Below are 25,025 nucleotides of genomic sequence, written 5' to 3' on the forward strand. Positions count from 1 at the left end.
GTAGTTAGTCCATGCAATCAGACTTACTGTCATGAACAGATATATTATCCATAGTTTGGAATGTGTGGCTAAAGAATCCAGTCCAAAATACTAAAATGCCAAGTGATAATATGTAGATTCTGCAGCCACATATTACAAAAATATGTCAGTTGGAGGAAATTAATTTCATGTCTTGTGAAAAGATACAAGGAAGATAAAACCAGCTTAAGGCTGGAGTTTTACTCCCTGATGCACCCTATGTTAGAAGTTTTAAATAAAACAGTTGTCTTAAATTTGAAAGGTTCCAACGAGTAACAAATATTTAAGGGTGAAAAAGCAGAAGCATTTTTTAAATGTATATCAGAACAGGATTTATCTTCAAAGACTCCTTTGTTGGTTTTCAGAAAACATTTTAAATTACAGCTTGTAGGTAAGATTTCCATGCCCATAGAAGAAAATGTGTCAATTTATAGACTGCCTTAAAATTTGTGCTGTCTGCATTAGAGCACAATGTCCCCTCAGTGCAAGACAGGTAACTGGCCTGCTGAGGCACAGAGTATTCTTCTTTCCATCTTTGATAAATGCACACTTTGATGCAGTCCTTCTCCGATATGTAAACATTCCATAGGCACTCCTTGTGAAATTGCAGCTCTGTTAAAGGACTTGGGATATTTTTAGACTTTTGACTCTTAATGCAGGAATGACACATGACATTCCCAAGGCAGTCTGGAAGCAAAAAAGGTTACCTGGCCTTCATGGTAACAAAAAGCCAAGTGTGCAGTAATGGAATTAATACTTTTTACCATGTAGGAAGTCCTTTTACAAAATTTACTATCTCCTTATTTGCCAAAAATTTTCTTTGTGTAGTGTTTTACCAAATGCCTGAAAGAGTTGCCAGTTTTGAAAGATCCAGTTCCATATGTGTAGTACAAGTTTTGCAGGTAGTCTTGATTTGTCTACAAAGAACACAGCTGTTTTTTACCCAAGTTCTGAAACCACCAATCAGCTACTATCAGCTTTTTGAAAGAACATATCACTTGCCTAGCAAAACACTAATAATTTACAAAATATAAAAAGAAATCTAAATGGACCATGAAACTTGTTTTACAGTCCTTTTGATTTTCTCTATGACAAAGTTTTGAAAAGATGCTTGAAATTGAAATATTGCCACCTGCTGTTTCTTACAAAAAGCAGAAGCCAGGTGTGGTTGGCTATACTATTTAAAATTCTGCAGGTATAATGGAAATCTATTAATTTAGGGAATCCATTGTGAAGCAGGGGGGGAAATCTCACTGCTTTTATCTAGTATGTTCTGTGCTTCACAGGACTTCATAAGCAGTGCACTACTAAGAAAAACTCCAGGCTTTCTGTTGTTTTCTTCCCTTGTTCTAGTCCTTAAATGAAAGTTTCAAAGACTTCTTAGGTGATGTATAGATAAGTACCAAACAATAAGCTGCAAAGCAATATTTGGAGGGAAAAATTAATAATTTTGTCTGATGAGTGATAATTTTACAGAAATACAAGCACAAAAGTTCAGAGATTTTGTGCACACAATAAACTCCACCTCAACTGCCTGCTGCTCAATTACTGCTTCATTTCCTGTGCAATCTCACAAGGGCAGCACTTCTCTTACCGTCAGCTGGAGAACACACCAGAGGATCTGCCCCTTTATCTACGGTACCTTTGGCAAGATAAAATTAACCACATCTAGAAGCAGCACTATTCCAGACAGATCTTGAGGTCTTAACCTCCTTTGAAACAACGGAATTCAGTAAGCATTTGGCCTTAGGCATAAGCCTAAATGCCATCTTGAATAGTAAAATAACGGGCTCTGAAGCATTTTATTGACTCTGACTATACTCTTTAATACAACTAAATCCTCCTTTGCGAAACGTAGATTCGTTTAATTTACAGGTTTACGAGTCCCATTATTCCAGAAGGTGTATACCCACAACAGCAGTGCTCAGTCTCCAGCTCCTAAAACGCACTTCTGGAGCATCACAAACCATCCCGGAGCACGCAGCAGCGCCTGCAGCGCGGTGTGGGAAGCCAGCAGCCCAGCGGCGATGGCCAAGGGCCGCAGCGTGATGCAGAAACCGGGCCGGGCCGGGCCACGGCAGCCAGAGCGACGGGACAGCTCCTAGCGGGGCACGGCTCCACCGCTTCGCTCGGCAGCTCTCTGCCCTTCGCTGCCGCCCGGCCCCGGGCCCGGGCCGTGTCTCGGCTCCGCCGTGCTCCGCTGCCCCGGCGCTCCCTGCTCAGCTTCATTGCGCTCTCTTCTCTCCGGACTCCGCAGTGCCGAGAGCGCCGTCCTGGCCCCCACTTACTCCGCAGCTCTCAAGCCCGGGGATAATCGCCCAGCAATTGTTTGGCAGCCTCGGCGGGGCTGCGAGATGCCATCCCCGGGTACTCCGGCCCGGGGGGCGTGCGGGGCCCCATCCCAGCGCTCCGGGCCCGGGGGGTGTGCGGGGCCTTATCCCCGGCGCTCCCGGCCGCGCCGCCCCGCAGTGCTGCGGGTGCTCATTGGTGGAAGCCCCCCGCGGGCAGCCAATCGGCGCGCGGCTCCTTCAGCGGGGCGCGGAGCTGAGGGAGGGCGATGCGGGGGGATCCGCGGGGATCCGCGGCCGCCGGGCAGCGCCATGGACCTGGGGTAAGGGCGGGCGGCACCGGGGACCTGGGGTAAGGGCGGGCGGCACCGGGGACCTGGGGTAAGGCCGGGCGGCGCCGGGGACCTGGGGTAAGGCCGGGCGGCGCCGGGGACCTGGGGTAAGGGCGGGCGGCGCCGGGGACCTGGGATAAGGGCGGGCAGTGGGACGCGGCTCTTCGGGGAGGGGCGGGCCCGGCCCCGCGGAACGCGTCGGTCCCGCGCCAGGGCGCGCAGTGCCGCACAGCCGAGGGAGAGGGAGTGATCTGCGGGACAGAGCCGGGGACTAGTAGCCCTTCCCGTGGGAGGGCCTCGGGACGGGCTCTGGGGAGCGGTGGAGGGGCGGGATGCCCGGGACAGCGCGTTCCGGCGGAGCGAGGGCAGCGCGCACCCTCCGCGGTCCCCGGCGGCTGCGGCACAAAGCGGGACGGAGCCGGGCCGGGCGGCGGCTCCGCTTATTGAAGTGCCCCTTCTAAGGTGCCCCTTAGAAAAGTTGCGTGCGAGCTCGAACTGCGCTGGATTTTTTCCTTGTTAACGTTTTTATAACGAAGTGTGAAGATGAAGTGTTACTTTGGAGCGCTTACCGTCGTGTCGGATTGTCCCAGCGCACGAAGAAAGACAGAGCTGGGTACTTACACCGCCACGTTTTTCTCCTCTCGTAAACGCTTGTAACAGCGCTTGTTCCACTTGCAAAGGTGAATTGTGAGTGGAAGCGCAACCAAAGGCTGTTTCCAGAATACAGCTCTGCTTTGTGATCGGCGCTGGTGTTCTGGGAGATTTGGATAGAGATTTGTGTGGCGCCCAGTTTATATTGTTGGATTATTAAATTCTTGAGGAGTATTGCTCTGTATAACGATACTGAATGCTACCTTTAATGGTTTTTTGCAACATGCCAATCCATTTTTTTTCCAGTATCAATAAAACTACCCTCTTCAAAACACGTTAATTTCTTTGTTTTAAGTAACTTCTCAAAACAGTTTGGGATGTGAAGGACCATCTGGAACAACAGTAAATACTGTGTACAGTACAATACAATTGTACTCAATTGTTCTTGTTATTAATGTAAAAATCTTACCGTTATCAGGTTACTTAATATTTCAGATTTCCCTCTCTCTCTCGTTTTACAGTGATGGACTGAAGCTTGAAACTGAAGTGCTGGATGGAAAGCCTAGGCTAATTTTAGCTTCTTCTGGTATTTTCTTAATTATTTATCTCAAGTAATCTTTAAAGCTTCTTGAAGTTAAACCTACTATCCAAGAGACATAAAGGCCATCTTTCCTGAAATATTTTTCAGATTAGGAGGAATGTTCTTGCATTGTTATTTACAAGTCCTTCCTCTCACCAGCTCAATTCTGAACAGTAGGTTGATAATGAATTCTGAATAGTCTGTGCACCAGGAAACAGCTTGCAAATAGTCTCCACTGCTTAGATTATCATTAAAACAAAAAGTTAAGTGCTATTGTGTATCAGCTGGCATAATTTGATATTTTCTGTAACTTTATAGCACATTACTTGCCAGGATAAAAGAGGCTTAATAACTGCTTAATTTACACACCATGACATCATTGCAATCACATTTTTAAAGTAGCTTTGGTATTTCTGATTAACGTTTTTAATTTTCAATAAGCAGTTTATTTAGGCCAAATCTCACTACTACCATCTGAGATATAATGGAAAAAACTATGTTGGTAATTAAGTGTTAATAAACTCTGTTTCTATGATTTGTCAGTCATATGTATCTGCAATAAATTCTTTTTTTGTGATTTGTCAGGCATACATTTCTGCACGAGTCTGCTTTTCCTAAAGTGTTCTACATAGTCAGGATACAGAAATTCTCCATTAAATGCCATTTAAGTTATATTTTGTTTTCTGCATTTACCAGACAGCTGCCTAATTAGACATTATGTGGTGTTTTTCTTATAAATGAACAGCCAGATCTGCCAATCCATCAAGCAATATAGCCAGTTTATTAATTTGTTCAATAAGAGGGTGAGCAATGACAGCGCTGAGTGCGCAGGGGTCTCCGCCCCAAGCAATGCACAAATTCAGGTCTCCAACAGTAGTCTCTAATACCATTCTAGGCATGTCACTTCCTCAAATTTTCACTTATTTTCTACTTGCCTTTCTTCATAATCAGCAGTTGTGGTTTTTGAAGATCTGTTGGGCAGGTGGTCTGAGGTGATCTTTTGATGTCTCTTCAGCTTTCCATTCTTTCTTTAAAATATCTTTTTTCCACTAGCATTATTTTTGGTTTTACAGTTCATTTAAGCAAGCAGATATATTCTGTTAGTCAGTATACATTTTGCAGGCTGCTACTGGAGGTAGCTTTTCTCTTTTACACAGAAAAAAAATCAAAAAAAATAGCCATGTGTGCAGGATTTCCTGAGTACCACATTCCCTCTGTTAATATTAGAACATTCTTTATTCATAAGTATTATATTTAACATGGTACTTACTATTTTTGAGATTACTACACCTCTAAGGATGTGAGTTAGAAGACTGAAGAGTAATTCAGGACACAGGTGTGGGAGTAATGGAGACAAACAAGAACATGGAACCAAAGAAGGCATTACCACAGGGCTCTCTGAGAAACATTGAATAGCAGTGAAGGGAGGGTCAGACTGGCACAATAATTTGATTAGATGTATATAAAACCATACAGGTTTTTTTTACATGAAATAGTTACTGAAATATGTCTAATTTTTTTTCAACATACTTTTGAAGTGTGCATACTGAAATAAATAATCTGGTTTATACAAATCAGATTAATATAATTTTTACTAATTTCTATAATTTCTGTAATTAACTGATTTTTAAAATTAACTCTACAGTTTCACTAATTTCTTGAGATTGTTTTTCAGGAAGTTGTTATTAAATACTTCTTTCATATGTTTGTGTTTGTTTCCCAAAAGATAAATCAAAGCCTGCTATGAAGGTAAGTGTAAAATCCTTAGAACACACAAATTCATTATTTGTTAATGGAAAATTTGAGAAATTGAACTGTTTAAATACTTGTAATCAATTATATTTATGAAAGAGAAAGATGTGCTTATGAGTCCCTTCTAACTTGAGATATTCTGTTATTTCTCAGATTTATAATAGCTGTTCAAAAGGATGAATTAAAAGTTTTGTGACTATTTTTGCCTTTTCAAAATGCTTTAGTTTTCTTGGCCAACTTAGAGCAGCAGAGGGAATCACCTAAATCAGAACTTTCAGAGTCCTTAAAGAAATTCTGGTAAAACAGAGCTCTGAAGTGTGTTTAATTTCAAGTTTGGTCATACACGTTGTCTCTGAGTAAACTTGTGGTGGGTTTGGGAAGGAGAAAATGCAGAAAAAGGTTCCAATACGCAGGAAATAATGCAAGTTTGCACCAAGGACCTTGGAAAGGAGAAATCTTTAATTCAGAAAAATCAAGGTTGAAATAGTGCTGCATGGTGAAAACATGTACCTATCAGGTGCAAGGCTTCAGAAACACCAAAGTAAAGCAGAATTAATACTTGTTAATTCCTTTAAATGTCATTCCTAAAGTTGTTTTTCGTACTTCATTTTGAAGTACTCAAATTCAGGTGCTGTGTCCTCTTCCAGAGTATTCCTGGTACTCATTAAGATGTTTCATTAGCTGATACAGAGTTTCTACATATGGAACAGAAAATAAAAATTACACTTATTTTCCTTGTTTCTTGAATCTTGTTTTCATTTTTTACAGATACTTTTTTTTTCCCCCCCTTATTTAATAGATGGTGAAATCTTTTTACTTTAACAGATGGGTAATAAAGCCAGAGCACCTAAACAGGCATTGAGAATAAAGCACACTGGGCTTATCTTGAAGCCAACACAAAATGCTTGTATCAAGCAGGAAAATTTAAGAAAACCAAGGAGTGAATCAAGCTTATCAATGACAAAAGCTGAAAAACTGCAAGTTGATAAACACTCCTCACATGAAGCCACAAGTAAAGGTTACTCTTTGATCTTCCAAAGAGATAAGACAAACAGATATCCTGATTCAGAGGATCCTAGTATTGTGAAAAAAACTAAACACAAACCTCAAGCCCCACATGTATCAGCTGAAGACTTAAAAAGTTTGGTGTGTTTAACACAAGCACAGCTTCAACAGATTTTGATGATTGTTAAAGAAGGAAGAAGCATCTCTGAGACTCATAATGAAAAGCAAGAGGAAGTGGGTAAGATACCAGCCATTGGATGCATTTGTTTCATGGAAACTGAGCAAAATGTGAAAACTTAACTTTGAGTTCATAATTTATTTGCACATTGTAGAGATGTTACACTTACATTGGATGGTCTCAGACAAAGTACCCTTTGCCATTATGGACATGACATTGTTACTGTGAGGAACCAAGCATTTCAGAATTAGAACAGTGAAAAAGGTTGTTTAATACATTTCCAATATTCTGAAGAGCATGCCAGCAAGAAACGTTGTCACTATTCCATGCAAATTAAGAACCCTATTACACTGGGGAGTGAAACGTAGAACTGCACTGTACCCACAGCCCAAAGAGAAGGGCCCTTCTGGCTTGTGAAGAGTTCATGCCATCCTCTGTGTCTCAAGAGCAGTTCTGCCATTTTCCTATGGCCAAAGATGAATGTGTCATTTTGCCTAACTGGACTATTAGTGCTAAATAGTATTTTTCTTTTTCCCTCCCCAGTTCTTCTACTCTTAAGTGTAAGAACTGTTGCTTATCTTCCTTTATTGCATCCTTCCTCCCCTTGGTGGATCTGTGAAGGCGTCAGCTTTTGCACAAAGAATAAGACATCCTGCAATTAATTAGAGTCCCAAACTCTGAGCCCTTAGCCCAGAATAAGTGCTTACTGAGTCTAGCATTTTAAAAATACCCTGTGAAGGTGTAACTTTTATGCCTTAACTATATAAGCAGGGCTGGTTTAGTGGTTATATATACATTTATATATATTTATGTTCTACCACAGCTACTAATGAGGCATCAGAGGAAAATGTTATAGCATCACTCCAAAAAGACTGTGAAGTGTCCCCAGTTCCAGATGAAGCAAACTCTGATTCAGGCAGGAAACAAGAAGCACATCTTCAGCCAGGACAGAAAGTGATGTAGGTACATTTGTGTAACTGTGTACAAAAATTGTCTCCAATAAAAGTTTGTGTCAAATGATCTTAATAACTTTAATATTGTTCATAAATGCTAATTAAAAAGTTACCTCTAAAATTTAACAGATCAGCTTTCTAGATAAAAATCTTCCCCCTCCTTTTTTCTAGAAAGGATTTATGGAAACCTGCTGACTTGTTTAGTACTTTGGGTGAAAGAGAAGGGGAGAAAGCCTTATTGGAATTTAAAAAGACCCAATGGAAGAAGGAATTAGGTATTTATGATGTATAAAATACATTTTTGATCAGTTTTTATTACACTCAGGATGCCTAGAAACTTGATAATCCTTATGCCCTTTTAAATTTACTTGTATCAGTACAGTTGCTACAAATTGAAAAGTAAATAAGTCTCCAAGACAAGATTAAGATTCTTGAATTTCAGAAGTTTATGCAAAGATTATAAATTCTTGCAAGAAACCCTTATTTGCCAATTAAGTATTATCTCATATAAATGTATTGTTATGCTTTGTATTTTAGGCACTACTTGCCAGCAGTTTTGTCACATTCTAACAGTAGTTGACAGCCATTATCATTTAAAAAAGTAATTTGTTTTTTAATGGGAACAGCACATCCCAATCTGCAAGCATGACTGAGTGTGTGAAATTGCAATTTGAACTTGAGACAGTTTGCAGTCCAGCCCCATCACCAGTCAAGGTGATGATATTAAACCAAAACTGTTTAATACAGTAGAATCTCTCTGACAAATCAAGCTTTTTATTATTCACATGGAGGAGTGCTGTGTTTTGTTTTGAACTTGGATTTAGACAATTTGGTTTCAAGGTTTTATTCTGCATTGTCAGTAGCTTACATTATAGCTCCATTGGTTTTAATAATATTAAAGTAGTTCAAGACTGGTGTAACAAAATGGAGAGAGTTCATATACTTGGTTATTTGTTAGTTTTCCCTGGGAAATTGTTACTCCAGTGTTTTTTAGACTTCTCAGAGACTCCCAAGTTACCTCTGCATCCCTGGGCATCCTCACTTTGCTCTTAAGAACAAGGTCATGACTGGTTGGTCAGACTGATTAGTGACAGCTCTCATGTCCATTTCAGAGTCCAAGTGACAGGGGAGACATGCATTGCTGTCTTTTTATTTTTTTTAAATGCAATAGGAACTCTTACTAGAGTTTGATTTTGTTTGTTTAAGATGAACAGGTAGCATTGAAGAAGAAACTGAAAGAAACTTTGGAGGGAGAGGTGGGTTGTTTCTGGACAAAACTTGGCAGTAATAAAACCCATAAAGTGGAACCACCTGACCCAGACCAGGTAAGGCTGTCAATAAATACAAGAGCACAGTTTCCACAGCACTGATTTTATTTTCTGTACAAATCTTCTAGAATCCAGTATTGGTGGTGCTTTAAGCCCTATCAGGGCATGAATTGCTGCAGCTCCCTGGTCCACACTTGTTGCTCTAGTTTGTAACTTCTCAGCTTAAGATCTTTACAGCAGGAACAACCCATTTTTGTCCCTCCATTTGGATTCCTGACTAAAAAGTATAAATCTTTTCTTACTCTGTTTGGGGGAATAATCTCAACTGTAATTCCTGGCTATATAATTATATACATTGTTCATGAGCTCTCACATATATTTGATTGCTTACATAATAAGCATAGCCAATATAACTTCTAGCTTTTTAAAAAGCTGCTATTCTGAAAACACTGTGTTAGATAAATACATTATACTCAAAAGAGACTTCTCCAGTGAAATTTATTGCTGTTAAACAGAAGTTAGGGTTGTATCTGCTATCATTTCTTACAGCAAAAGCAAATTGCACTTTCTTGTGGCACACGCAGCATTCCTAAAAAAGTTTTGACTCTGTCCCATGACAATTTGTTTTAATCTACATAATTGATAAATAGTGGATAAAAGATGCTTAGTTACAAATTTGAGCTGATATTTTAATGAACAGCAGCTTCTAGAAGTATAATTTTGTTAACAAAGCAGGTGAACTAAATAAGTGTGATAAACAAAGCCCACTCTTAACTTTTCAGAGTTTTAATAAATGATAAGGGACAAAGCATAAATCAAAAGTTAGAGTGCTGGGTGCATGGCAGAGCCAGTGGCACACCCAGTTCCTCAGTCTGCAGGCTTTTATACTGTTAGTTGTATTACTTCCTCAAATGATTTTGCAGATTTATTTTGAGCTCGTTGACTACAATCTTGCTTCAGATTTCCACAGCGTTTGCATAATTCAGTAGTTGCTGACATCAGCAGTCTAGGGTGGTCTTCTGATGCCACTTCAAGCTTGGTACATTTCCTTTCATGGTCTTCTGCTCTCTGTTTAAGCTATCTTGGACATACATTTTGTAATATTAATATCTTAAAATACATCTTTCACGAGCCTGCTTACATCTCGTGAAAGCCTTACTTCCCCTTTCACAGTGCTCACAAGCGATTCCAAATTTTACCGTACTCAAAAAGCACTTTAAAACTTAGAAAAATTATTTGCAAACAATTGCAATTTGACAATTAAATAAATTGTAGCTACATAGTTGTTTATAACATAAGTCTTAGAATGGTCCCTTTATTTGCAGACAGTGTTTCCAGCTGACTCAGTTCATGGCACTGAGGAAAGCTCTGCCTGTACAGCTGCTTTAGCCACAGAGGTTGATGGAGTTGCACTGAATGTTCCAAGAGCTCCAGCTGGGCAGTCTTCTGATTTCACTTCTTCTGACTTGCCAGCTGGTAGTTGTACAGCATTGGCTTTCAGGGTAAGGTCTTAAATTGCATGCAGGAGTTTTTTTACTTATTTATGAACAACAAATGTTTGTCTCAATAAGTTCTTTTAAACTAGAAGAATTCCTTAGACCTTTTTGTTGTGTATAAATAACTTTGAATGAATGAATGTTTACCAAAATATCAATGCTTTGAAGACAGCATTTCCTTCAAGGCTGATGTGAAGAGCAGTACTAGGGATGTGACATGCAGTATTAATCAGTTTTTAAGTATGTGTTGAAGAAATGGAGAAGTGGAAACCTATATAAAATAAAAGATATTGATGGCAGAAGGTTCAAGAAGAAAGTCTTAAGTTGTGCTGGTAGGCAGTGATTGAAGAGAGCTTTTTGTCAAGCGGCATTGGAAGTTCCAGTGCCACTGGAGCTTGTTAAATAATACAGAGATCTGTTAAGAAGCAGAAACAGAAGAATGGAGATGGTAGCTCCTTAATTTGAGACAGATCACTGCTAATTAGATTGTGGTGCTGAATCTACGTGGAACACAGACTGAGCAGTGAACCATAGGAAGAAAAAGGGATTTCTACTCATGATACAAATAAGTTCAGTTTTCTGGAGTGAGAGACGGATGGGTCAAGTTAGAGTAATACTCAGAATTCATCATTCTATTGGCAGTCTGACACTTGCTACAGTTACAAACTTACATCCTTTCATTGTGTGAAAGAAAGGCCCAGTTTTGCTCACCAACCAAAGTCAGAGCTTTCTGTCAGGTCTTTTTTATGTGGCTAGACAAGATACTTATTTTTTTGTAAAAAAACTAGCAGTTATCTTATTTCAGGAAGCTGTGCCACAGGAGCAACCTTTTAGTGCTTTGAAACATGAGCAACAGAAGAAGTGGCTTGAAGAGTTGGACAAGCAGAAGGAAGAAGCTAAATTGCAAAAAATAGAAGAAAAACTTAATTTATCAAAGGTATCTGTGGTTTAGAGGGACATTCTGAAATAAGAGAAGTCTTTCTCTTTATTTTTTTTAAGAAATAAAAAATGTAATTAGTGAAGTGGCAGCAAAGATGGAGTTTTCTGTAGTATGTCCAGGTTTTCACCATAAGGATGCACATGAGTGAACATTGAGCCAGTGGCTGTTGAGTATTTCAGTGTCTGGTGTGTTAAAGTGCTTACTGCAGGGATGGAGATAGTGGTAGCATCACTGAAAATGGGGGAGAAAATAAAGTCCTCTAGCACTGTATTTAAAGTGATAGAGAATCAGGCATTACTTTATTTTCTGGCCAGGATGTGCCAAGGAAAATATTCCAAACACACACACTTTTGCATTATTTCCCCCCAAACTTTATACAGTCAAAACTCAATAGAGATGCACTGTTTTAAAGTTCATTGGTCCAGAGTTGAGCAACCCTCATTACTCAGTTTCCTATTGATAATAAAAGATTTTAAAATCATAGGAAGTTTGGGGAGTTAGAAAGTTAAGCTTGGTAGGCCCTGGGAAAATGTTAGGTCTTGTGCTTGCTAGATCATGTGAAACTGCACCTGTGTAGTCAGTATATGATAAATGATATCATTGTTAGATGTGATTAGATATAATTATTGTTTAAAGAGTCATGAGAAACTATGTTAGGGGTTTGAGGGGGATCACTAGAAATCCATGCTTGGATGAAATCAATATATACAATAGAACAATGTAAGTTTAATAATTAATATGTAAGTTGTATAATAATAGAGTATAAAATAGGTTCAGCTCGAAACCAGGTCGGGTCAGATTTGGGTGTGTGTACCCCTGACACCCAGAGCTCTTTAATAAAAGCACCTACATATAATCATTCTGTGATTATGTGTTCCTGAACGCTAACACCATTGGATCTGAAGCTCCTGGCCTCCGAAGCTAAATAGATTTTCATACAGCGTCTGAGGGTAGATCAGGCCACTGATGTTTTGTTGATGTTCTGTTGATGGCCTTTTATCTTTCTGGGTGTCTTTGGGCTACTCTCAGTCTGTTGGTATGTTTAGCCCATCTTCTTGGAGTGATGCTACATAAAAAACTAAAGGAAATTCGTTTCCCCAAGGCAAAGTCAAGTCAAACCTAACTAGAGAGACAAAATAAAAATTTAAGTACAATGTGTCACAGTGATGCTAAAATCCTGTTCCTGGAAATATTTTTTTAGTACGCATACCACTCATGAAACTTTAAAACAGTTAAAAAGCCAGCACTTCTCCAGAAAGTATTGAAGAAAATAGCCTTACCTTTTTTTACCCCACAAAGACAGCCTTGCTGCCAGGCCTGGTTACAGACCTACACACAACACCAAGTCTTGTCTTTTCCCAACTTGCTGAAGGGATCAGGCTTCCTTTGTAAACTGAGTTTTTTAATGTGAAGGGGCTAGGAAAGGTTTCTTCATTAGCTGCCTTGTTGTTAATTGGGTAGGTGTGCTGTGGAAGGAGGGCTGCAGGCACCTGTTCCTTTTTTTCATGAAAATGTAGTAGCAGTATGTTTGTGCTGACCAGGTATGGATCAGCATTATAATCTGTGATCTGACTTGCATTTTAAGTAACTGAGACACTTGTCTTCTCACTTAAGGCATTAACTGCTGTCTGCATTGTAGCTTTTCAAATGTTCCTGGTGTACAAAATGTGTATTGTGTTTTATTAACCACACTTTATAGAAAAGTATAACTGAATGCTTTTACTTTGTTGTTGTTGTTGTTGTTGCTTGATACCTATTTAGGCTGAAGAGCATGACAGATGGGAAATGCATTTTGATTCTTTTAAGAACCACTTAAGTGCTAATGCACAACAACCCTTAAATGGAATGCACAGAAAGCCTGAAAGTCTTTCCCTGTCACCTGACCCCAAGGACTCGACTGCTTTCATTCATCGTTTGTCACCTGCTGCTTTAGGCAACCTCATGCCCTTACAGAGGGGAACTGCAGAAAAAGCTGCTAAAAATGGTGCTTTGGAACAAAGTCAGAGAGTCAGGTGAGTGAGCTTTGTAAGCATAATTATTTTCCCAGTTAGTTCATTTCTTGTACCTCCTCAGAAATTTAAAAAAGAAAATCGTTTACATTCATTTGGCTTTTGCTTTTTTTAAAATACCTGTTGTGTCACTATTGAGAGGCACAAGTGTTGGCATTGTTTATTAATGAAATTTACCACAAATAACCTTACTTTGTTCCTTAATGAAAAGGATCTCATAATCTATTAATTAATTTCTATATTAATTTATAATTAACACAACAGAATAACCTCAATATGAAAATGAAATCTAAGTGATTCTAATTAAGAAAGTATTAAGGATTATTTTCTAATTATTAAAAACATTGACATGTCCATTTCTTCAGTTTCCTCCGTTCCATGACGGCTCTGCTGGACCCTGCACAGATTGAGGAAAGGGACAGGAGGAGGCAGAAGCAGTTGGAACATCAGGTAGACTTTGGTTTTAAAGCCTCACACTTTTTTAATTATAAGAAAGGATGAAAGGTAGTGTCCCATGAGTAAAGCAAGGATTATTATTAAAATTGATTATTATAATATATTAATGATATATTATTATTAAAGGATTTAATACCAAAAACCAGGGAGGCACTTGACTTTTATGCATTAGATGACGTGCATTGTTTGGCAGTATTTCCCTCAGTCAGACTCTGCAATTCTCTTTCAATATTTGCATGAGATTATTGGATTTCTGTAACTGAATTCCTGCCTCAAAAAATGTACAGTTCAGTCTTTAGAGCTCTAGCAGGTTTGTGTGCATTTTCCTTCAGTCTCCACTGTTATAAGGAGGAGAAATCTGATATTTACAGATTCCCACTCCATGAACCTTTAGTTTTTTATCTACTTTACTGACATTTACCTAGCCTCTGTGGCACTCTAACAATATGTGTCTGCATGCTGGTGTCTCTAGCACGGTATGAAGGAGTCTCAGTATAAATGTAGAGACTGTTCTGATCACACTGTTACTCTGCTGGATCAAACCCCTGGATTACTGTATGTGCACAAGGTGAAAATCAGACCACCAGCTCTTTACAAGAAAAAAAAAATTATTTTCTAAAACATAAAAAGCTCCTTTTTTCTATCTGAGTATTTCATTTCAGACTGCCCAATTGAGCTGGTGGTTTTCCAGACACAAAACCAGGAGTGTTTGAAATAAATAGTCTTCGGCTTGGTTTTTTTTTTTTTTCACTTGTCCAAATCCAATTCTACGCATACACAAAACTACACTAATAAATACCTTAGAATATGTTAAATGTTACATCTCTTACTTTGCCCTTTTCTTCTGATCCTGCCAGAAAGCAATAATGGCTCAGGTGGAAGAAAAACGGAAAAAAAAGCAACTGGAGGAAGAGCAGAGAAAATGGGAAGAACAACAGGAAGAACTGCGCCTGGCACGAGAAAAAGCACAACTGCAGAAACAATTTGAAGAAGAAATGCTGAAACAAAAACAAAAGGAGGTGGGGTTTGCATTATGTTTAGTGCAAATAGTCTGTGATAACAGTGAACTTTGAGGAAAATAGTTCTTGTTCTCCACTTGCAAATTTTTGCTCATCATTTTGAAAATGAAAATATCCAAAATGTAGTAATTCGAAATCAAAATTCTGCTTTCTTAATTAATAAATATGCAACACCATAGAAGAATAAGGCCAGATTCTTTTTTGAACAAGGGTCTTTTCAGGAAGAGAAACAATAGGAACTGGCACAAACAGAAATTAAATAGTGCAGAAACATCCATTTTAAAATGCAAATTTAAAATTAAAAAATACCTCAAAGTATGTGATCCAATTATTGTTATTGGTAACTTGATGCTTTTAAGGTGCTTCAGTACCATGAAGTTCATATGAGTGAATGTGCTTTCAGTCTGAATTAAAGACTTCTTAGGATGTAGTCTGGAAAAGGCATTTCAGAAGTCATTCAAGCTCTCCATCTTTCCCCTGCATAGCTGTTGCTGAGCTTTACACAGTGCTTTCATATGAAAATTAAACCAAAGGTACGTTTTCACCTTTGGTAAATACAGATTTTGCATTTCTATCTCTCCTTTAACCTCTGTGGAAGGTTAAACACTTGGTCTGATGTCTTGTTCTTCCTTTTGGCACAGTAGAGCTATTACTGTTTGCTTCCTCTTTGGAACAATAGCAGATTCCATGGTGTCATAAGACAAGGTGATTCCAGAAACAGTCTTCTCCAAAGCCTGCAGAAATGTGGATTCCTGATTTCTCTGCATTTCCTGGATGGAAATGTGTAGCATCTGCCTGCAGATGCTGGAACAGACTGGTATAACATGAGGAAAGTCATCCTCCTCTGTAATTGCTCAGCTCCTTTGAAACGTGTGACACACCAGTTGTTCTTTCCAACTGCAAATGCAGGAGAGAGTGGGATCAGCTCCTGATAACAGTTGGGAAATGCTATTTTCCTTGGCCCAGTCTCCTGCACCTTGAACCCACTGAGTCAGGGAACTGTAACCCACTGACATTTGCTGGGGAGCTTTTACTGGCTCATTCCCATGCAAGGGGTAAGGTGGGGTTCATTACTTTTATTTAGGCTCCTTTCATTTCATTAAACCATATGTTATAGGAAGTCACAGATGGCTGACATCAGATGGCATCTACTAAAAAGGCATTTATTATAAGAGAAATAAATATCCAGATAACTTGAAGGATCTAAATGCTCACTTTTTAATGCTAAGACTGAAGATCTTTCATTAGTACAGCAGAGGTTCTGAACTTAAAATCATAGAAATTATAGGTTATGTACTACACTTACTCAACTAGTTTTTGTTTTGAAAAAAAAAAATACTTTCCCTAGATAAAAATACATATAAACCTTGAGGATTATAAGGTGATTAAATAATCCAGTTGATTTTATTCTCAAAATAAATAATGACATATTTACTTTTTTTTTTTTTTTTAAGGAACTTGTAACTCTTAAGGCCAAAGAGCTTTATCAGACAGTGGAGAAAGCTCAGGAATTAGCCCAGGGATCCAAACAAGAACAGCGCATTCCAGACTTGTCTCAGAAGGCACATGACATTTCAGCACTTCAGAACAATCCTGGTGGTGGCAAGTATAAATCTCACACCCCTGCGTGTTCCTTTTGTGGTTGAAAGTGAGTTGTTTCTGGGTTTTGTGGTTTTTTTGGTTTTTTGTTTCCCTGTCTGCATTTGAGTCTCAAACCAAAGTGCATTACAATTTATTTACCTTTCAAACAAATAGAATCGTTACCTCCTATGGAGAATATTGTGCTTTAGTACGTTTCAAATACTGTATTACATAAAGGAAGAAATGCAGAGATATTGGGAGGAATGCACAGGAATGTTCAGACCAGTGTGCTGTCAGATGTTCAGTGGAAAAGGGAGAGTATTGGGATTTGGACCAGAGTTCTCAGTATTGCTTTGGGCTGTAAACCACAACAGCCTGATAACTCTGTAGCAATTGAACAGAGGTTACTAAATGGACCAACTTTACCACTTTTCAGGTGATACAGGGTTTGAAAACTGTAATTCTGGCATTTCAGCACAAAGTACGGATTTCCCTGATGGTGTGGAGAGTCCCCCTGAGCAGCAGGCTTCCCCTCGGAAGGACACGGCAGTGCAGACAGGTACAGAGCCCACACCTGAGTTACTCTGAGGGACCTCCAGACAGGCAGGGGGACCCTGCTTGTGAAACTGAGCCAGATCACTTTACTCACAAGGAATAAAGCTAGCACAGACACTGTCATCTTGGTGTATCACAGTGTACCATTTTATTCCTCTATTTATCGCTATTTATTCTTCAAAATAAATGATATTTCTGTATAGTTGTTATTTACCAGTTAAAAATCCCATAGTCTGGAATGTAGTGTCAATTTAGAGTCACAAGCCATACAGGCCCAAATTTTTTAAGTAATTTGATTTGGTTCTCCAGTCCTCCAGTCTTCTGTATTTTATTTCTTCCTCACTGAGTTTGCTTCTACAGGTCCTGTCTTCCCCAGAAAAAAAAAAAAGAATAAGAAAGCATTATAAAACTGTAGCAGCCATTTTTTAAATAAAATAAGTAACATTAGATTGATACATATACAAATACATATACAAAAGCCAACCAATTTGAATAGCTCAGACTTGGAGTTAAGATACTTCTTTTTTTTTTTAGATTGTTTTAATACTTCAGCACACACTGAGTCAGCTGAGGAAAGAACTGCACATTGTGAATCACCTGATATTTCCATAGAATATAAAGAAACCTCTAACAGCAAAAAATACCAGAAGGAAATGCAGTATATGGATAAAAATAAACTTCCAGGAAAAGAGACTGGTGATATTTACAGTGACCTATATGAGCAATATGCAAGAAAAGAAAGACACATTAAATCTTCAGAAAAATACAGCAAAAGACCTGACTGGAACATAAACAAGCCTGGGAAAAGATACATTCCAGCCTCAGAAAGGTACCCTAAACCACTACAGAAACAGAGGGAAGAGAACAAAGTGCGCCGCCAAATGGAGCTGCTGCAGCTGGTGGAGAGGAACAGCCCTGGGCAGCTCAGCACAAGGAGGGGGGGACACTCAGCCAGGTCTCTCTCACCTCGGGAGGAAACAGCTGTGAAGAGTAAGGGCCACAGAGGCAGAAAGGTGGGTCACTGTCTGCCCTTAGAGAACAATTACGTGTTTTTAAGACTCTTGTTCCTCACAGTTTTACCTGGGTGGGAATTCAGTTATGTAACTGGAGCATTGAAATTCTCCCACTTGTCCTATAGGACACAGTGACATCACTGACTTGCTTTTTTTGTCCAGTCATTGTGTTGTGCTGACCAGTGAGGTACAGCAGTACCTGCTCAAGAAAACAATGTTTATTTCTGCAAAGAATATGGATTACTGAGAGTGTACTCCGTTGCCACAGAAATGCATCCTTCTTAGTGGAGTCATTTTCCATTTGCAGTAAGCATTGTATCAGTAGAGCCTGTGGCTGGAAAAAAGTCTTCAAGAAAATACTATCAAGTATATTCTTGGCTTCTCTTTTGCCCTCTCTCTCGCTCACTTTCTGTATGCATAAACACCTCACTTTCCCACACCTTCAAATACTCTGGACCTTTCCTTTAATATCTTGGATTGAACCTTTCAGGTTTATATATTCCTGTGTTCCAAGGACATAGGAAAATATGCATAATATTTTTGATAGTATGTAGAGCTGCCAAAAGACAGAAAATTGGAGCAAATCCTCCTGTAATTTGTTGATTTATGTCATGGGCACTACCAGTCTCTTAAATGGAAATATTCGATAAATACCTTTCTACTCAACCCAGGTCAAACAGTCCTTTTGGAATTTCAGAACAAACATGCTCTGAAAAATCAAAAACACAGAGATTTTTATTTTACTTTTGACTTTTTTGGTTTTCTCTTAGGAAGAAAAATTTCATAAGAATCACTTGAATGAAGAAAGGTACGTCAGTACTTTGCATCAATGAAATGTAGGAATACATTATTACTGAAATGCACGTGCTTTTGTTTCCTGATTTTTTAAAAGAATTTAGGTTTGTCTAATTGTCTGCTATTAAAAATACTCAAGACCATACAGATTGCAGGTATAAAAGCCAAGTTAATGAACAAAAATCCTGTCCTCTAAAGAGTCTTTGTTATTTACTGAAGTATCGTTTGGGCTTTTTTATAACTTCAGTTGTTCCGTACAGATCTGAATCACCACCTGTTCCAGCAGTTAGGAACAGATTACTCCAGGTCCAGCAGAGACAGATGCAGGCTTCTCATTTCCTGCTGTTCAACCACCGCGGTGCAAGAGAGGACAGCCCGGCAGGCTCCCGGCAGAGGCGCTCCCCCGCTGCCGGCCCGGAGGCTGCCAGACCTCCCTCGGCGCAGTTCGTGCCCTTCCTGCGGACACGGGAGGTTTACTGCCTCGATCCAGCGGCACCGCTGAGCCCGCCCTCCACACAGCACCCCCAGCATCCACACCTGCACGGTACTGAAATGGTTCAGGGAGAGGAGAAACGGTACAGTGACTTGCACTGGAGTGCTGCAATTTTAGCCAATTTCAGATTTGATTTTTACTGAATTGTGCAGTAATCACAGCAATGCACAGGCTGTGCAACCAAATTACACTCAGTATTAAAAAAAAAACAAACGACAAAGTTTCAAAATATCAGAAAAGCAACAAAAAAATTCTATTATCAATTCTTTGTATGTTTGTTTACCTTTCATGAAGTATGATTGCACTTCCTTGCATTAGGTAGATTTCACTAGACAGAGACTGGTATTTAGGAATCTAAATGTTGTTTGACATGAAAATAGAGATTATAATCTTGATAGCAACCGGCCCCTGATTTCTTGATTTTCACAAACTTTCAAAATCTGCTGCTTCAAAATGAGAAGAAAATTAATAAAGAGTTGTATTAACTGATTTGATACGTTTGCTTTCAGATTCCTACCAAATGCCACAACAGATTTTTAACTCAGATCATGTTAGAGATCCTCTCCTAAATCCTGATGTAGTTACAATCAGAGAGAGACAACAAGCAATTCTCAAAGGATTGTCAAAATTACGACAGGTAAGCAAAAATTTATTGGGTAACTGTGCATGTGTATATATATACTGAAGGAAAAATTATTGCATCATTAATTTGATTTCCATAATTTGATTTATGTTTTGAGCTCTGTCCTCTACTTTTGTTGCATTTTACTAATATTGTTTTTCACGTGTTGCTTCCACCTTTGGACAGTCCTTAAGGAATGTGGACTCCTTAGTTCTTAAATCAGCTATGAAACAGTGAAGTGCCTGAGCAAACTTGAAATGCAGAGAAATGACTTTGTTTGGTGTCCAGGTTTCCATGGTTAGGGCTGTTTATAGGGAATGTATCGGTTTCAAAAGAACAGGCTTTTAACACAACACTAGAATTTGTTAATGAGGTTTCCCCTCGGCAGTTCCTAGGTCAGGACAGAACACTGGGGTTGGTGCAGAAGGGTTGGTGGGGTGGTCTCATGTCAGGCTTGGAAGAATACTGTAATTTACAAGCCGGAGGTGTGAACACTTAAAAAATCCTTCCAAGACAGCTGCTACTTGTTAGCATGTAAAAAGAAAATTCAGAATTTGTCAATCAGCCAGGTTTTCTGAAAAGAAAATTAAAATTAGTTTAATGCCACAGACACACGAGCTCCTGAGATAAAAGCCTCTGTGTGTTTGTGTACATTGTTCTCTTTGTAGTCAGGTACTTGTAATGACATCTTATCATTAAAGCCCGAGTGAATTGGATACTGCATCTATTGGCAGCAAGGTGTGGCCCACAGGTCTGGACAAGCACATGAGCACTTCTCTTTCATGCTTCTAAATGGCCTGACAGGACTGCAAGACAAAAAAAATACTTCAAGCTTGCCTTTTCCTTGTGAAGAACACTGAAAATAAACATGTACCGGTATCTTCCCTTGCTTTTGAATGGGTCTAAACCAAATGTACCTTACTGCTAGCAGCAGTTTTCTCTGCATTGAGAGAGGAAAATTTCGTAAATAATCAAAACAAAGGGAAGACAAGCTGACAGTGAAGCACAACAAAATTAACAGTAGTTGATTACCTGTTGTGCTTTAGAAAGACAGAAGCACTGCCATTACACATGGTGTTTCAGCAGTAGGTAAATTCCTTGTGCAGAAAAAGACTCATGACTCTTCCCCAGGTCAGTAAGAAAAGTTGTGACCCAAGAACACTGAAAAGCTGCCAGTTTCTAACAGCTTCCACACTGGTTTCACTGGATCTGGTCTTCCTCGCTGCTCATCAACATTTTTGTTAAATATCTACAGCTGTTAAGTATTTTGGCTTCTGATCCAAAGGAATCTACTCCACAGCAGTGTAAAGACAGCTTTGCTGGTGCCAGGAGCACGCAGGGGCCAGCACCCCAATCTGCACTTCCCACTATTGTTCATTCCACAGCAACTTTTACACTTGTACAGGTGTGACACCAGTCCCTGCCACTTACTTATCTTGGAGTCCCAGATCTGGGGCTTGGGGCCTTCCATAACTTGTGGTTTTCTTATCTTCAGTTTACAAATACAACACATCATTCCAATTTAACTAACATAAATAACTACATCTTCCCTTATGATACAGAGATCTTCACTTTAGACTTATGGGCCACCTATGCCTACTTCACTGATTGCTCTGTAGTTCCGTATCTGTTCTAGCAGAACCTGTGATTTTGCATCTTCACTGTTTTCTGCAGGTACTTTGGCAGTTTTCACTTCCAGCTGGCCAGGGCTAGCTCCGTGTTCGGGAAGCAGTTAGGGTTATCACTGAGCATAGGGCTGGGTCCCTCCTTGGGAAGCAGCTACAGTTTGCAGTAGCCCCTCTGTCCTTGTGCTGTTCACAGCCTGCAGTGGTTCACCTTGTTGAGACAGGTCCATGTTCTGTATTTCACTTCCCTTGCCAGTGGCATTTTGCTGAAGAGTAAAGCCGGGTTCCAGGTACAATTTAATCCTTGCGCTTGCCGAGAATACAAAAGCCATGGTTATTTAAACAGATTAAAGTTGGCAAGCTTAGAGAAGCCACATGAACCTACAGTCAATTTTGCAGTGGCTAAAAAGCAAGGTTAGTCTTTCAGTGGATCTTGGTTCTGTAAGAGAGTTAACTTAAAACATGTGGAGTTCCTTTTTAAATACCTTGTCAGCTGCAAAAAGCATTTAGAACATGAACTGTTCCATTTCAGTATATCTTGTATACCTAAGTCCTGTGTACTGCTCCTGATGACACCTGTTTTACATCAGTTATTTCACTGAGAAAGTATGAACAGGGCAGGAGTTTGTCTTTTACATTTATATATGTGTATATAGAGTGGATTGATAGTTTCTGACTACATACATACATCTAGATCTTTATTTACAACATATTAGCCATTGTTCTGTCTGGGGGAATTCACATAATGGTCACATAATTTTGACCAGTCTTTGCTCTTTGAACTCCACGCCCAGCCAGTGTTAAATACAGCTGGGCTGGTGCAGTAAGAGCCCAGTGGGACTGGCTGACCCAGGGAATAGAAAGGGCAGAGGGAGGGTGAGTCTGTCACTGCATTTGCTACAAGACAGCAAATCTCTTCCTATGTCTCAGGTCACAGCAGGAATAAGAACTAGCAACAGACTCACTCTCCTCACTGAAATCAAAAGTCAGTGGATAAGCCGAGCAAAGTGAATTATTTGTGAAAAAGAAGGGCCAAAGTTTAAGAAAGAGGAGCACACCCCCCTCACCCCAGGTCAGTACTTCCAGAGCACCCCATTGTTCCCGAGGCAGCAGCAGCAGCGCTGCCAAGGGCTGCAGGTGACAATGGCTGGGTGGGGACACTCCCCCACAGCTCCCTGGGGAGGCATTTCCCATTGCTCAGCACCTTTCCAGTACCTGTGCAACCCATGTGACAAACACTGAACTGCCAGCTTTCAGGGTTACTCGGTCCTCAGCTCTTGCTTTATTTAGGACACTTTCTTTTATAACTTGGTTTTGTGATGCGCTTCTAAATGCAAAAAATGCTTAGTAAAAATAATAATTACTGACACAGAGACTGAAAACACTGACCCATTAATAGAAATAAGCAGATCCTGTTTAATAAGAAAGCAATTCATCAAGTGATTGAAAGTGGGCAGCTGCTGCCTTAGAAGGAGCCAAAGTGGAGTCTTACAGGCTGCTTTGCTGACTTTCCTTTGGTGCCACCAGGAATCTGTGTCTGAATTGCTGTAGGAGCTGCTGCCTTGCATTAGGTCTGTACTGAGCTGTGCCAGCAGCCTGTAACTTATCTTTGAGAAAGGCCTTGTAACTCAGAGAAAAATAATTAGCTTTTCTTTTCTTTTTAAAAAGCAAACTTCCATGGTACCAAATTATTTCTAACAAGTCTAAATTAGATGGAGAAGCAAGAGGCCAGATGTATCAATATATATGATCCTGTTAATTACAGTAAAAATACTTATTTTTAATTTATGCATGTACTTGACACAGTTCTATCGTGTATGACCTGATAGACAAGGATACATTTCCAGGAGGTTTTTTTTTTGACAGGTTTTCTCTAGCATTACTTGAAAGAACCATTGACACAGCACAATCCTTGAACCCTTTGACAGTTAATCTGTTTATCCTGAAATGTCTGACACTGCTCTAGTTCCAGTGGCTCTGCTGCCCTTGCTCTGAAGGGTATTGTTTGTGTTAAGGCTAAATCATCAGTGCCAGTGCCCACCAGGGTTTTGGGTTCTGCTTCATACAGGAATTCACTACACATGCAGAGACTGTTCACTAAAGGATGAGAAAGTTCCTTTTCATGCAGTGGAAAAGTTTCCCTCTGTGTGCACATCCCTGGCAACGGGCCTGGCTTCCACTCCAGTCACACGTGAGTGGTGTCCAAGTGCCCTCGCCCCCGAGTCTGTGAGGCTGTACTGCTGCTTCTGAAGCTGTGTACTTAAAAACCATTGGCCCTTAACAAGGAAATTGTTTTTAACTGTGAAACAATGACATTTCATTAGTTCAGGCTGTTTGAAGAAGACAAAACATTCACATTTATATTTATTTCAGGGCCTCCTGCAGAAGCAGAAGGAGTTGGAGAACACTCTGATTCCCATTGTAGCTCAAGAGAACTTCATGCCACCGTTTTGAGAGGTGTATATGAGTGTTCTGAATTCTTAATATGGAAATGCACAGCACTTTGCTACTGTAATTAATTATGAACCACCTCTATCTTTTTTACGAAAATTAAATTATGAGAATTTTGATAGACTACAGGGTGATGTTAAACTCATGATGGTTTGTCTGTTTAGAATGGTTTTCATGCTACCTGAAGACATGTGGCCATTTAATATAAACTACCAAAAACATGGAAGTAAACCGTTACATGGGTTTTTGTAGAACTCTGAATTTTGATAAATAAAAAGATTTAGATGTATTCTGAACGGCTTCAGTCGTCTTTGTTGGTGTTTTTATCTATACAAAACTGCTTGTATTTCAATTATTTAATTATATATAATTATAAATATATACTATAATATATAATTATATATTATTATTCAATATTCAGCCACCTTTTAGGCTAACACAGGGAATATCAACTCAAGTACACCCAGGTGTTCAGACCACAGTTCATCACACAATCTGGTAAAAAACATTGATAGAAGGGAATTCTTTTTTTCTGAAAAGATTACTTGCCATGTTTGGGGGGAGGGTAACGAGTGTTAAACTCATCTGGTACTGGTTCTTAACTTGAATAAACCAATCCACTGTTTATAGAGGGAAAGAAGCAACTTTAGGCAAAAGTCTGCAGGTTTTGTTTTTGTTTAAAACTGCCCTTTTTAACCAATAACTGTCCAAACTAATTTTGTGAATTTAAGAGTTATGCAGTTTCAAACATTCCGCTGACACTAAACAGCACATCCCATAGAAAAGCACTGAAATCAAATTACAAATTCCCCCAGACCCAGGACTTTGGACAAGCTGAGGATGAGCAGTGGAAGGCAGGAGGCTCAGCAAAGCCAGCAGTGCAGCAGCAAGGGGCGTCTGGAGACTGCAGAGCTGCTCACTGGAGCTGCTGCCTTCCAGAAGCCTGGGGCAGAGCACGATGAACAAAAGGAGAGAATCGCTGAGGGGAAGAGGTTGGGAACTCAG

The 25,025-nt window shown here is 39.6% G+C and overlaps 1 protein-coding gene across 8 annotated transcripts; it reads left to right on the forward strand.

The window, feature by feature from the left end:
- Positions 1-225: 225 nt before the first annotated feature.
- Positions 226-24,309, forward strand: CCDC66 (coiled-coil domain containing 66). Of its 8 annotated transcripts, none has more exons than XR_009278232.1 (20): positions 227-2,629; positions 3,751-3,815; positions 5,536-5,558; positions 6,387-6,804; positions 7,568-7,703; positions 7,869-7,972; positions 8,904-9,022; positions 10,291-10,467; positions 11,267-11,398; positions 13,163-13,413; positions 13,776-13,860; positions 14,724-14,885; positions 16,340-16,487; positions 16,903-17,025; positions 17,556-18,034; positions 18,805-18,842; positions 19,090-19,373; positions 19,832-19,959; positions 22,500-22,641; positions 23,943-24,309. XR_009278232.1 is itself a non-coding variant. In XM_058844569.1 (20 exons), the coding sequence occupies exons 1-20, from the start codon at positions 2,576-2,578 to the stop codon at positions 24,021-24,023; spliced, it is 3,147 nt and encodes a 1,048-aa protein (XP_058700552.1). In that variant the 5' UTR covers positions 2,443-2,575; the 3' UTR covers positions 24,024-24,309. The 8 variants fall into 8 exon arrangements, 7 of the variants coding, with proteins under 7 accessions (XP_058700551.1, XP_058700550.1, XP_058700553.1 ...); XM_058844569.1 differs by lacking the exon at positions 22,500-22,641 and adding an exon at positions 3,112-3,251 and having other exon boundaries at positions 2,443-2,629; XM_058844568.1 differs by lacking the exon at positions 22,500-22,641 and having other exon boundaries at positions 226-2,629; positions 16,942-17,025.
- Positions 24,310-25,025: the final 716 nt, after the last annotated feature.

Source organism: Poecile atricapillus, chromosome 9 (assembly GCF_030490865.1).
Source record: "Poecile atricapillus isolate bPoeAtr1 chromosome 9, bPoeAtr1.hap1, whole genome shotgun sequence".
NCBI lineage: Eukaryota > Metazoa > Chordata > Aves > Passeriformes > Paridae > Poecile > Poecile atricapillus.